This window comes from Manacus candei, unplaced genomic scaffold, assembly GCF_025592945.1.
Source record: "Manacus candei isolate 608988 ecotype Guabito, Panama unplaced genomic scaffold, ASM2559294v1 h1tg000359l, whole genome shotgun sequence".
Taxonomy (NCBI): Eukaryota; Metazoa; Chordata; class Aves; order Passeriformes; family Pipridae; genus Manacus; species Manacus candei.
Window position 1 is genome coordinate 41,094 of NW_026138407.1, and position 13,576 is coordinate 54,669.

A 13,576-nucleotide genomic window follows, 5' to 3' on the forward strand; every position below is an offset into this window, starting at 1 on the left:
GGGTGAGGAAGAGCAGGGTGGGGGTTTGAGGGGTCTGTGAGGAGGAGGAGGGAGAGGGAGGACGAGGGAGAGGGAGGGGAGGGGGGTCTCTGTCCTTGTTCCCACAGGGAATGTCCGTGCCCGGAAAGCCCGGGATGGGATTTGGGGGGAGGAGACCCCATTCCCTCATTCCCAGCGCATGGACCTGGACTGGCGGCGGGAAGAGGCCCGGAATCCCAATTCCGTGGGACCCCATCCCAATTCCTGGGATCCCATCCCAATTCCCTGGGATCCCTGGGATCCCGTTCCTGACCCCATTCCCTCATTCCCAGTGCATGGACCTGGATCGCCGGCGGGAAGAGGCCCGGAACCCCAATTCCTGGGATCCCATTACTGACCCCATTACTGATCCCATTACTGACCCCATTCCCTCATTCCCAGCGGATGGACCTGGACCGGCGGCGGGAAGAGGCCCGGAACCCCAATTCCTGGGATCTCTGGGATCCCATTAGTGACCCCATTCCCTGGGATCTCTGGGATCCCATTACTGATCCCATTACTGATCCCATTACTGATCCCATTACTGATCCCATTCCCTCATTCCCAGCGGATGGACCTGGACCGGCGGCGGGAGGAGGCCCGGAACCCCAATTCCTGGGATCTCTGGGATCCCATTCCTGACCCCATTCCCTCATTCCCTCATTCCCAGCGGATGGACCTGGAGCGGCGGCGGGAGGAGGCCCGGAACCCCAATTCCCTGGGATCTCTGGGATCCCATTCCTGACCCCATTCCCTCATTCCCAGCGGATGGACCTGGACCGGCGGCGGGAGGAGGCCCGGAACCCCAATTCCTGGGATCTCTGGGACCCCATTCCTGACCCCATTCCCTGGGATCCCATTCCTGACCCCATTCCCTCGTTCCCAGCGCATGGACCTGGACCGGCGGCGGGAGGAGGCCCGGAACCCGAAGCGGAAGCCGCGGCTGATGGAGGAGGACGAGCTGCCCTCGTGGATCCTGAAGGACGACGCGGAGGTCGAGCGTCTCACCTGCGAGGAGGAGGAGGAGAAGATGTTCGGCCGCGGCTCCCGGCACCGCAAGGAGGTGGATTACAGCGATTCCCTCACGGAAAAGCAGTGGCTCAAGGTATCCCTGCATCCCAAATTCCCCTCTGGGATCACCCCAATTCCTCTGGGATCCCCATTGCAGCGATTCCCTCACGGAAAAGCAGTGGCTCAAGGTATCCCCATATCCCAAATTTCCCTCTGGGATCCCCCCAATCCCTCTGGGATCCCCACAGTCCCTCTGGGATCCCCATTGCAGCGATTCCCTCACGGAAAAGCAGTGGCTCAAGGTATCCCTGCATCCCAAATTCCCTTCTGGGATCACCCCATTCCCAAATCCCCCTCTGGGATCCCCCCAATCCCTTTGGAATCCCCCCAGTCCCTCTGGGATCCCCATTACAGCGATTCCCTCACGGAAAAGCAGTGGCTGAAGGTACCCCCATTCCCAAATTCCCCTCTGGGATCCCCCCAATCGCTTTGGGATCCCCCCAGTCCCTCTGGGATCCCCACTACAGCGATTCCCTCACGGAAAAGCAGTGGCTCAAGGTATCCCCCATTCCCAAATTCCCCTCTGGGATCCCCATTACAGCGATTCCCTCACGGAAAAGCAGTGGCTCAAGGTATCCCCATTCCCAAATTCCCTTCTGGGATCACCCCATTCCCAAATCCCCCTCTGGGATCCCCCCAATCCCTCTGGGATCCCCCCAATCCCTCTGGGATCCCCATTGCAGCAATTCCCACATGGAAAAGCAGTGGCTCAAGGTATCCCCATATCCCAAATTTCCCTCTGGGATCCCCCCAATCCCTCTGGGATCCCCACAGTCCCTCTGGGATCCCCATTGCAGCGATTCCCTCACGGAAAAGCAGTGGCTGAAGGTACCCCCATATCCCAAATCCCCCTCTGGGATCCCCATTGCAGCGATTCCCATATGGAAAAGCAGTGGCTCAGGGTACCCAATCCCAGTGGGACCCCCTGAATCCCAGTTTCCCCAGATCCCAATTTACCCCAATCCCAATTTTCCTGGATCCCAGTTTCCCCCAATCCCAGTGTTCCCAGATCCCAGTTTCCCCCAATCCCAGTGTTCCCAGATCCCAATTTACCCCAATCCCAGTTTTCCCCCATCCCAGTTTCCCCCATCCCAGTTTCCCCCAATCCCAGTTTCCCTCGATCCCAGTGTTCCCTGATCCCAGTTTCCCCCAATCCCAATGTTCCCAGATCCCAGTGTCCCCAGCTCCCAGTTTCCCCTGATCCCAGTGTTCCCAGATCCCAGTTTCCCCCAATACCAGTTTCCCCCAATCCCAGTTTTCCCCCATCCCAGTTTCCCCCATCCCAGTTTCCCCCAATCCCAGTTTCCCTCGATCCCAGTGTTCCCTGATCCCAGTTTCCCCCAATCCCAATGTTCCCAGATCCCAGTGTTCCCAGATCCCAGTTTCCCCCAATACCAGTTTCCCCCAATCCCAGTGTTCCCCAATCCCAGTTTCCCCCGATCCCAGTGTTCCCCAATCCCAGTGTTCCCAGATCCCAATTTACCCCAATCCCAATTTTCCTGGATCCCAGTTTCCCCCAATCCCAGTTTCCCCCCATCCCAGTGTTCCCCAATCCCACTGTTCCCCCATCCCACTGTCCCCCGCTCCCATCTCCCCGATATCCCAGTTTCCCCTGATCCCAGTGTTCCCAGATCCCATTTTTCCTGGATCCCAGTGTCCCCCAATCCCACTGTTCCCCCATCCCACTGTCCCCCGCTCCCATCTCCCCGATATCCCAGTTTTCCCGTGTCCCCCCCCCAGGCCATCGAGGAGGGGACCCTGGAGGAGATCGAGGAGGAAGTGAGGCAGAAGAAATCCTCCCGGAAGCGGAAGCGGGAGCCGGAAGGACCCCCTGGGCCCCCCCCCGGCGCCCGGAGCCGGGACAAGGACGAGGAGAGTCGGAAGCAGAAGAAACGGGGGCGACCCCCGGCCGAGAAGCTGTCCCCAAACCCGCCCCCCCTGACCCGCAAGATGAGGAAAATCGTGGACGCCGTCATCAAGTACAAGGACAGGTGAGGGAATCCCGGAATTCCCGGAGAGCCCGGGGTGTTCCTGGAGATCCCAGAGGGTTCTGGGGTGTTCCCGGAGATCCCGGGGGTTCCGGGGTGTTCCCAGAGGGTTCTGGGGTGTTCCCGGAGATCCTGGGGGGTTCCAGGTGTTCCCAGAGATCTTGGGGGTTCTGGGGTGTTCCCAGAGGGTTCTGGGGTGTTCCCAGAGATCTTGGGGGTTCTGGGGTGTTCCCAGAGGGTTCCGAGGTGTTCCCGGAGATCCCGGGGGTTCCGGGGTGTTCCCAGAGATCTTGGGGGTTCTGGGGTGTTCCCAGAGATCTTGGGGGTTCCGGGGTGTTCCCAGAGATCTTGGGGGTTCTGGGGTGTTCCCAGAGATCTTGGGGGTTCTGGGGTGTTCCCAGAGGGTTCCGAGGTGTTCCCGGAGATCCCGGGGGTTCTGGGATGTTCCCGGAGATCCCGGGATATTCCCAGAGATCCCGGTGGTTCCAGGTGTTCCCGCAGCAGCGGGGATGGTGGGATGGGGGTGGGTGATGGTGATGATGACGATGATGATGACGATGATGATGATGATGATGATGACGACAATGGTGATGATGACGATGACAATGGTGATGAAGGTGATGATGAAGGCCCCTCTCCCCCCCCGCAGCAGCAGCGGGGATGGTGGGATGGGGATGGGGGATGATGATGATGACAATGATGACAATGATGATGATGATGATGAAGGTGATGATGATGATGATGAAGGCCCCTCTCCCCCCCCGCAGCAGCAGCAGGGATGGTGGGATGGGGGTAAGGGGTGATGATGATGATGATGATGATGAAGGCCCCTGTCCCCCCCCCGCAGCAGCAGCAGGGATGGTGGGATGGGGGTAAGGGGTGATGATGATGATGATGATGATGAAGGCTCCTGTCCCCCCCCGCAGCAGCAGCGGGGATGGTGGGATGGGGGTAAGGGGTGATGATGATGATGATGATGAAGGCCCCTGTCCCCCCCCCGCAGCAGCAGCTGGGATGGTGGGATGGGGGTAAGGGGTGATGATGATGATGATGATGATGAAGGCTCCTGTCCCCTCCCCGCAGCAGCAGCGGGGATGGTGGGATGGGGGTAAGGGGTGATGATGATGATGATGATGATGAAGGCCCCTGTCCCCCCCCGCAGCAGCAGCAGGGATGGTGGGATGGGGGTAAGGGGTGATGATGATGATGATGATGAAGGCTCCTGTCCCCCCGCAGCAGCAGCGGGGATGGTGGGATGGGGATGGGGGATGACAATGATGATGATGACAATGATGATGACAATGATGACAATGATGATGATAACGATGGTGATGATGATAACGATGGTGATGATGATAACGATGGTGATGATGATGATGATGATGATGATGATGATGATGATGATGATGATGATGAAGGCCCCTGTCCCCCCCCGCAGCAGCAGCGGGCGGCAGCTGAGCGAGGTTTTCATCCAGCTGCCGTCCCGCAAGGAGCTCCCCGAGTACTACGAGCTCATCCGCAAACCCGTCGACTTCAAGAAGATCAAGGTACGGGATCCTCCCATGGGAATCCTCTCCTGGATCCTCCCCTGGGATCCTCCCTCGGGATCATCCCCTGGAATCATCCCTGGGATCCTCCCATGGGAATCCTCCCCTGGATTCTCCCCTGGGATCCTCCCTCAGGATCCTCCCCCAGACCCTCCCTGGGATCCTCCCCCAGACCCTCCCTGGGATCCTCCCATGGGATCCTCCCCCAGGATCGTCTTTTGGGATCTTCCCCAGGATCCTCCCCTGGGATCCTCCCCCAGACCCTCCCTGGGATCCTTCCTCAGGATCCTCCCCCAGGATCCTCCCCGGGATCCTCCCTGGGATCATCCCCCTGGAATTCCCCCCTGGATCCTCCCTGGGATCCTCTCCCAATCCCTGCTCCCTACCCCTGGATCCTCCCCTGGATCCTCCTTTGGGATCCTCCCCCAATCCCTGCTCCCTGCCCCAGGATCCTCCCCTGGATCCTCCCCCTGGATCCTCCCTGGGATCCTGCCCCAACCCCTGCTCCCTGCCCCAGGATCCTCCTTTGGGATCCTGCCCCAACCCCTGCTCCCTGCCCCAGGATCCTCCTTTGGGATCCTGCCCCAACCCCTGCTCCCTGCCCCAGGATCCTCCTTTGGGATCCTGCCCCAACCCCTGCTCCCTGCCCCAGGATCCTCCTTTGGGATCCTGCCCCAACCCCTGCTCCCTGCCCCTGGATCCTCCCCCTGGATCCTCCCCCAGGATCCTCCCCAGGATCCTCCTTTGGGATCCTGCCCCAACCCCTGCTCCCTGCCCCAGGAGCGCATCCGGAACCACAAGTACCGGAGCCTCAACGACCTGGAGAAGGACGTGATGCTGCTGTGCCAGAACGCCCAGACCTTCAACCTGGAGGGATCCCTGGTACGGAAAAACGGGAATGCCGGCCGGGAAGAACGGCTGGGATGGCCTGGGACGGATGAGATGGGCTGGGAAGGGCTGGGAAGAACAACAGGAATGGATGAGACGGGCTGGGAAGGGCTGGGAATAACGGCTGGGATGGCCTGGGATGGATGGGAAGGGCTGGGAATAACGGCTGGGATGGATGAGATGGGCTGGGAAGGGCCGGGAATAACGGCTGGGATGGCCTGGGATGGATGAGAAGGGCTGGGAAGGGCCGGGAAGAACAACAGGAATGGATGAGATGGGTTGGGAGGGGCCAGGGAGGGCTGGGAATTACGGCCAGGAATGGCCTGGAATGGCTGAGACTGGTGGGGAAGGACTGGGAATAACAACCAGGAATGGATGAGATGGGCTGGGAAGGGCCAGGGAAGGCTTGGAATTACGGCCAGGAATGGATGAGATGGGCTGGGAAGGGCCTGGAATAACAGGGATGGGAAGGAATGATGGGTGGGGATGGGTGGGAAGAGCCCGGAATAATTACTGGGAATGGCCTGGAATGGCCGAGACTGGCTGGGAAGGGCCTGGAATAACAGGGATGGGAAGGAATCATGGGTGGGAAGAGCCTGGAATAATTACTGGGAACGGCCTGGAATAATGGAAACGGCCTGGAATGGCTGGGAATAGCAACCAGGAATGGCCTGGAATGGATGAGATTAGGTGGGAAGGGCCTGGAATAACAGGGATGGGAAGGAATCGTGGGTGGGGATGGGTGGGAAGAGCCCGGAATAATTACTGGGAATGGCTGGGAATGATGGGAATGGCCTGGAATGGCCTGGAATGGCCAGGAATGCTCTGGAATGGCCGGGAATGGCCTGGAATGGCCTGGACTGGCCTGGAATGGCCTGGAATTCCCGGAATGTGCCGCTGTTCCCAGATCTACGAGGACTCCATCGTGCTCCAGTCCGTGTTCACCAGCGTCCGGCAGAAGGTGGAGAAGGAGGAGGAGAGTGAGGGGGAGGAGAGCGAGGAGGAGGAGGAGGGAGAGGAGGAAGGCTCCGAGTCCGAGGGTGAGGGACGGGGTGGGATAAATGGGAGAAATGGGGTGGGATAAATGGGGTGGGATAAATGGGATGGGATGGGGTGGGATAAATGGGATGGGATGGGATAAAGGGGATAAAGGGGATGGGATGGAGTGGGATGGGAAAAATGGGATGGGATGAATGGGATAAATGGGATGGGATGGAGTGGGATGGGATAAATGGGACAAATGGGATGAGATAAATGGGATAAATGGGGTGGGATGGGATAAATGAGATGGGATAAATGGGACAAATGGGATGAGATAAATGGGATGGGATGGGATGGGATGGGATGGGATGGGATGGGATGGGATGGGATGGGATGGGATGGGATGGGATGGGATGGGATGGGATGGATGGGATGGGATGGGATGAGATTGATGGGATGGGATGGGATGGGATGGAATGGGATGGGATGGGGGGTTGGGGTCCCTGGGGGGGTCCTGACCCCCCCTGCCCCCCCAGCCCGCTCGGTGAAGGTGAAGATCCGCCTGGGCCGGAAGGAGAAGGTTCCGGAACGGGGGAAGGGGCGACGCCGGGGGGGGAGGGGGGGACGCCCCAAACCCCTCCTGAGCGACGACGACAGCGAGGACGAGCAGGAGGAGGTGAGGGGGGGACAGACCCCCCTGCTGACCCCAAACCCTTCATCCTGACCCCAAACCCTTCATCCTGACCCCAAATCCTGCATCCTGACCCCAAATCCTGCATCCTGACCCCAAACACCCCCTGCTGACCCCAAATCCTGCATCCTGACCCCAAATCCTGCATCCTGACCCCAAACACCCCCTGCTGACCCCAAATCCTGCATCCTGACCCCAAATCCTGCATCCTGACCCCAAACACCCCCTGCTGACCCCAAATCCTGCATCCTGACCCCAAATCCTGCATCCTGACCCCAAATCCTTCATCCTCACCCCAAACCCCCCTGCTGACCCCAAATCTGGCATCCTGACCCCAAATCCTGCATCCTGACCCCAAACACCCCCTGCTGACCCCAAATCCTTCATTCTGATCCCAAATCCTTCATCCTGACCCCAAACCCCCCCTGCTGACCCCAAACTCACCCTCCTGGCCCCAAACCCCCCCTCCTGACCCCAAATCCTTCATCCTGCCCCCCAGAATCCCAGGACTGACCCCAAATCCTTCATCCTGACCCCAAATCCCTCATCCTCACCCCAAATCCCCCATCCTGCCCCCCAAATCCCAGGACTGACCCCACATCCCTCCCCCCCAGGATCGCTCCGGCAGCGGCACCGAGGACGACTGACCCGACCGACCCGACATTCCAGGGCTCCAGAATCCCCCCGGGATCCCCCCGGGACCCCCCGACCCCCCAACCCCCCCTCCCCCCGTAGCTCCGACGGCAGCGACGCCGGAATTCCCAAATCCCAAAAAAACCCCCCAAAAACCGCCTCCGACCTCGTCCGTATTTATGCCGGAAGCGGCTCCGACGGAGCCCCGGATCGTCCTGGGTGGTCCCTCCGGGCCCTTCCCGGGTTTGCCCGGCTCATCCCACGTGGTTCCCACAGCCAGATTGTCCCGGCTCGGTCCCGGATCCTCCTGGATCATCCCACGTGGTTCCCAGATCCAGATTGTCCCGGGTCAATCCCAGATCATCCTGGATCCTCCCAGGTGGTTCCCATAGCCAGATTGTCCCGGGTCAGTCCCGGATCCTCCCGGCTCATCCCACGTGGTTCCCACATCTGGATTGTCCTGGGTCAATCCCAGATCCTCCCAGATGATTCCCAGATCCAGGTTGTCCCAGGTCGGTCCTGGATCCTCCTGGATCCTCCTGGGTGGTTCCCAGATCTAGATTGTCCCGGGTCAATCCTGGATCCTCCCAGATGATTCCCAGATCCGGATTGTCCCAGGTCGATCCTGGATCATCCTGGATCCTCCTGGGTGGTTCCCAGATCCAGGTTGTCCCGGGTCAGTCCCAGATCATCCTGGATCCTCCTGGGTGGTTCCCAGATCCGGATTGTCCCGGGTCAATCCCAGATCATCCCACGTGGGTCCCAGATCCAGATTGTCCTGGGTCAGTCCTGGATCCTCCTGGATCATCCCAGGTGGTTCCCAGATCCGGATTGTCCTGGGTCAATCCTGGATCCTCCCAGGTGGTTCCCAGATCCAGATTGTCCCAGGTCAATCCCGGATCCTCCCGGATCCTCCGGGTGGTTCCCAGATCCAGGTTGTCCCGTGTTGGTCCCAGATCCTCCTGGATCCTCCCAGGTGGTTCCCGGATCCGGATTGTGCCGGGTCAGTCCTGGATCCTCCCAGGTGGTTCCAGATCCAGATTGTCCCAGGTCAATCCCGGATCCTCCCGGATCCTCCCGGGTGGTTCCCAGATCCAGGTTGTCCCGGGTTGGTCCCAGATCCTCCTGGATCCTCCCAGGTGGTTCCCGGATCCGGATTGTGCCGGGTCAGTCCTGGATCCTCCCAGGTGGTTCCCACATCCAGATTGTCCCGGGTCAGTCCAGATCATCCCACGTGGGTCCCAGATCCAGATTGTCTCGGGTCAGTCCCGGATCCTCCCATGTGGTCCCAGATCCCGGGTCAGTCCCGGATCCTCCCAGCTCATCCCAGGTGGTTCCCACATCCAGATTGTCCCGGATCCTCCTGGATCATCCCACATGGCTCCCAGATCCAGATTGTCCTGGGTCAGTCCCGGCTCCTCCTGGGTGATCCCGAACCGTCCTCCATCCCCCGGGATCCTCCTGGATCTGGATGGTCCCGGATTGTCCCAGATCCGGATTGTCCTGGATGGTCCCTCCGGGCCCTTCCCGGGTTTTCCGGGTTTTCCCAGGTTTTCCTGGGATTTCCCGGGTTTTCCTGGATTTTCCTGGGTTTTCCCGGGTTTTCCGGCTCTCCCCCCTCTCCCCCCCCCCCTGCGGTCGCTGTCACTGGATCGTTCCCAGCAGTCGATAATTAATTAATAAATTAAATCCAACGGGACCGGAGTCGCCTCTGGGGGGGGGGGGGGGAAGGGGGTGTTGGGGGGTCTTTGGGGTAACCCGGGGGGATTTGGGGGGTCCCTGAGCTGAAGGGGGGGTGTCTGAGGGGTCCCTGGGGGATCCTGGGGGGTCTTTGGGGTGATCCGGGGGGGATTTGGAGGGTCCCTGGGGTGAGTGGGGGGTCTGAGGGGTCCCTATAGTGAGCTGGGGGGTCCCTGGGGGGGTCCCTGGGGTGAGTGGGGGGTCCTGGGGGGTTTGAGGGGTCTTTGGGGTGACCCCAAGGTGGGGTTGGGAGGTCCCTGTGGTGACCGGGGGGGGATTTGGGGGGTCCCTGTGGTGATTGGGGGGTCACTGGGGGGCTTTGGGGTGACCCCAAGGTGGGGTTGGGGGTCCCTGTGGTGACCGGGGGGTCTGGGGGGTCCCTGTGGTGATTGGGGGGTCACTGGGGGGCTTTGGGGTGACCCCAAGGTGGGGTTGGGAGGTCCCTGTGGTGAGTGGGGGGGATCTGGGGGGTCCCTGTGGTGACCGGGGGGTCTCCAAGTGCCCCCCCCAGCGTGGGATTTGCGACCCCACCCCAGCTCTTGGGGGGGGTCCCGTCACCCGGGGGGGCTTTGGGAGGGGCTGAACCCCCTCGGGCCCCCTCCCTCCCGTTATTCCCGGCCCCTCCCTCCCTCCCTCCCCGTTTCCTTTCCTCCATCCCAGTTTCCTTCCCTCCATCCCAGATTTCCCTCCCTCCGTCCCCCTTTCCCTCCCATCCCAGATTTCCCTCCCTCCGTCCCCCTTTCCCTCCCATCCCAGATTTCCCTCCCTCCGTCCCCCTTTCCCTCCCATCCCAGATTTCCTTCCCTCCGTCCCCCTTTCCCTCCCATCCCAGATTTCCTTCCCTCCGTCCCCCTTTCCCTCCCTCCATCCCAGATTTCCTTCCCTCCGTCCCCCTTTCCCTCCATCCCAGATTTCCCTCCCATCCCAGATTTCCCTCCCTCTCTCCCGCTTTTCCCGCCCCCCCGGCGCGTTTTGAACGCTCTGCCCGCCCCGCGCTCCTCCCCCCGCCCGTTAAATGGGGCCCGACGGGGCGGGAGCGCCGGGGACGGAACCGGGAGAGGGACCGGGAGAGAGACCGGGAACAGGCGGGAGAGGGGCCGGGAGAGGGACCGGGAGAGAAACCGGGAGAGAAACCGGGAGAGGAACCGGGAACGGAACCGGGAACGGAACCGGGAGAGGGACCGGGAAGGACCGGCAGAGAAACCGGGAGAGGGACCGGGAGAGGAACCGGGAGAGAAACCGGGAACGGAACCGGGAACAGCCGGGAGAGAAACCGGGACAGACTGGGATCAACTTTGGGACCGGGATCAAAACCGGGACCAGGATCGGCACCGGGACAGACCGGGATCAGGACCGGGACAAACCGGGATCAAAACCGGGATCGGGATCAGCCCCAGGACAGACCGGGATCAAAACTGGGACAGACCGGGATCAGCCCCGGGACAGACCGGGATCGGGATCAGCCCCAGGACAGACCGGGATCAAAACCGGGACCAGGATCAAAACCGGGGCAGACCGGGATTAAAACCAGAACCGGGATCAGCCCCGGGACAGACCGGGATCAGGACCGAGATCAAAACCGGACCGGGCGGTGGCACCGGGACCGGGATCAGCCCCGGCACAGACCGGGCTCAGAATCAAGTACCGGGATCAACTTTGGGACCGGGATCAACTTTGGGACCGGGCTCAGCCCCGGGAGCGGCCCGAGCGCCGGGTCCGGAACCACGAGTGGGAAAACCGGGAGGAGACCCGGGAACAGCGGGATGAGAGCGGGACCAGCCGGGACCGGAGCCGGGACCCTCCTGTTGCTGCTGCTGCTGCTCCTGGGGGCGGCGGCGGCGGCGGCGGCGACACCGGAGACAGGTAGGGGGGACCGGGGGGGGGTTTGGAGGGAACCGGGGGGGGGTTTGGAGGGAACCGAGGGGGGATTTGGAGGGAACCGGAGGAGTTTGCGGGTCCGGGGAAGGTCGCGGAGAGGGTGGGACCCCCTCACGCCGAGCCCCGGGGTGGAAACGGTACCCCCGGGACTCCCCGTGTCCCCAGGACCCCCCCTCTTGTCCCCCCCCCCCCGGTGCCCCCGTGTCCCCAGGACCCTCTCATGTCCCCTTCTGTCCCCCCCCCCGGTGCCCCCCAGGATCCCTCGTGTCCCCAGGACCTCCCGTGTCCCCCCTTGTCCCCCCCGGTGCCCCCGTGTCCCCTCCTGTCCCCCCTTGTCCCCCCCAGGACCCCCCTTGTCTCCCCCGTGTCCCCCTCAAGCCCCCCCCGTGTCCCCTTCTGTCCCCCCTTGTCTCCCCTTGTCCCCCCAGGACCCCCTCATGTCCCTTCCTGTCCCCCCCGTGTCCCCTCCTGTCCCCCCTTGTCCCCCCCAGGACCCCCCTTGTCTCCCCCGTGTCCCCCTCAAGCCCCCCAGGACCCCCCCGTGTCCCCCCGGGGTCCCCCCCACGTGTTTCCCCCCCCACGTGTCTCCCCCCGCCCCTCGGGCGGGGCGGCCCCGCCCCCTCGGCCGCGGGCTGGGCCAATCAGCGCGCGGGCCCCGCCCCTCCCCGCGGCGGACGCGGCTCCCATTGGCTGAGCCCGGACTGGCCACCCGCGGGGGCGGGGCCTCCCGCAGCCAATGGGAGCGCGGCGCGAGGGGCGGGGTCGGGACCCCCGAAAAGGGGGCGAAAGACCCCAAAAATGGGACCCCTCAGAAAGGGACCCCCGGGGGCTCTTTGTCACCCCCGGGGTGGGGCTCAGACCCCCCCGGGGACCCCCCCGAGTCCGGGGGGCAGTTGGGGGATCCGGGGGGGGGTTTTGGGGGGGTCCCGGGGGTGTTTTGGGGGTCCCTGAGTGTGTTTGGGGGGTCCCTGAGGAATTTTGGGGGTCCCGGGGAGGGGGTTTGGGGGGGTCCCTGAGGGTGTTTTGGGGGGGTCCCTGAAGTTATTTTGGGGGGTCCCTGAGGAATTTTGGGGGTCCCTCAGGAATTTTGGGGGTCCCGGGGGGGGTTTTGGGGGTTCCCTGAAGTTATTTTGGGGGTCCCTCAGGAATTTTGGGGGGTCCCGGGGGGGTTTTGGGGGTCCCTGAAGTTATTTGGGGGGGGTCCCTGAAGTTGTTTTGGGGGTCCCTGAGGTTATTTTGGGGGGTCCCGGGGGGGGTTTTGGGGGTTCCCCGAAGTCACTCTGGGGGGTCCCTGACTGAGTTTCCCCCCCCCCCTTTTCCCCCCCCCCCCCAGCGCCCCCCGCCCCCCCCGGCTGCCCCCCGGGCCACCTGCGGTGCGGGGACGGCTCGTGCCTGTCGCGACATTTCGCCTGCGACGGGGAGCGCGACTGTCGCGACGGGGCGGACGAGCTGGGCTGCCCCTCCCCCCCCGCCCCCTCCCCAGTTCCCTCCCCCCCCTGCGACCCCCCAAACCTTCCCCTGCCGCGACGGCTCCTGCCTGGCCCGCCTCTGGCTCTGCGACGGCGATCGCGACTGTCGCGACGGCGACGACGAGGCCGCCGAGCTGTGCGGGACCCCCCCGGGCCCCCCCGCGCCCTGCCCCCCCCTGCAGTTCCCCTGCGGGTCCGGCGAGTGCCTGCACGGCGCCTGGAGGTGCGACGGGACCCCCGACTGTCGCGACAGCTCCGACGAGGAGGGCTGTGGTGGGTGCCACTGGGGGGACTGGGGGGGATTGGGGGGGACTGGGGGCACTGGGAGGGGGTGGGAGGGGACTGGGATGAACTGGGAGGGGGTGGGAGGGGTTGGGAGGGGGTGGGGGGTGACGGGACCCCCGACTGTCGCGACAGCTCCGACGAGGAGGGCTGTGGTGGGTGCCATGGGGGGACTGGGGGGGCACTGGGAGGGGGGTGGGATGGACTGGGAGGGGGTGGGAGGGGGTGGGGGGGGACTGGGAGGGGGTGGGGGGGGTGACGGGACCGTGACTGTCGCGACAGCTCCGACGAGGAGAGCTGTGGTGGGTGCGATTGGGGGGGACTGGGGGGGGTTGGGGGGGGGACTGGGAGGGGGTGGGGGGGGACTGGGATGGACTGGGAGGGGGTGGG

At 63.2% G+C, this 13,576-nt stretch overlaps 1 protein-coding gene across 1 annotated transcript in view; it reads left to right on the forward strand.

Annotated features, from left to right (window-relative positions):
* Positions 1 to 7,869, forward strand: part of LOC127465298 (transcription activator BRG1-like) — a 46,933-nt gene extending 39,064 nt beyond the window's left edge. The window contains 7 exon segments of the mRNA XM_051775771.1: positions 905 to 1,123; positions 2,830 to 3,080; positions 4,516 to 4,624; positions 5,405 to 5,506; positions 6,420 to 6,552; positions 7,030 to 7,169; positions 7,799 to 7,869. Of these exon segments, the coding sequence (XP_051631731.1) occupies positions 905 to 1,123; positions 2,830 to 3,080; positions 4,516 to 4,624; positions 5,405 to 5,506; positions 6,420 to 6,552; positions 7,030 to 7,169; positions 7,799 to 7,831 (987 nt within the window). The 3' untranslated portion in view covers positions 7,832 to 7,869.
* The last annotated feature ends 5,707 nt before the right edge of the window (positions 7,870 to 13,576 follow it).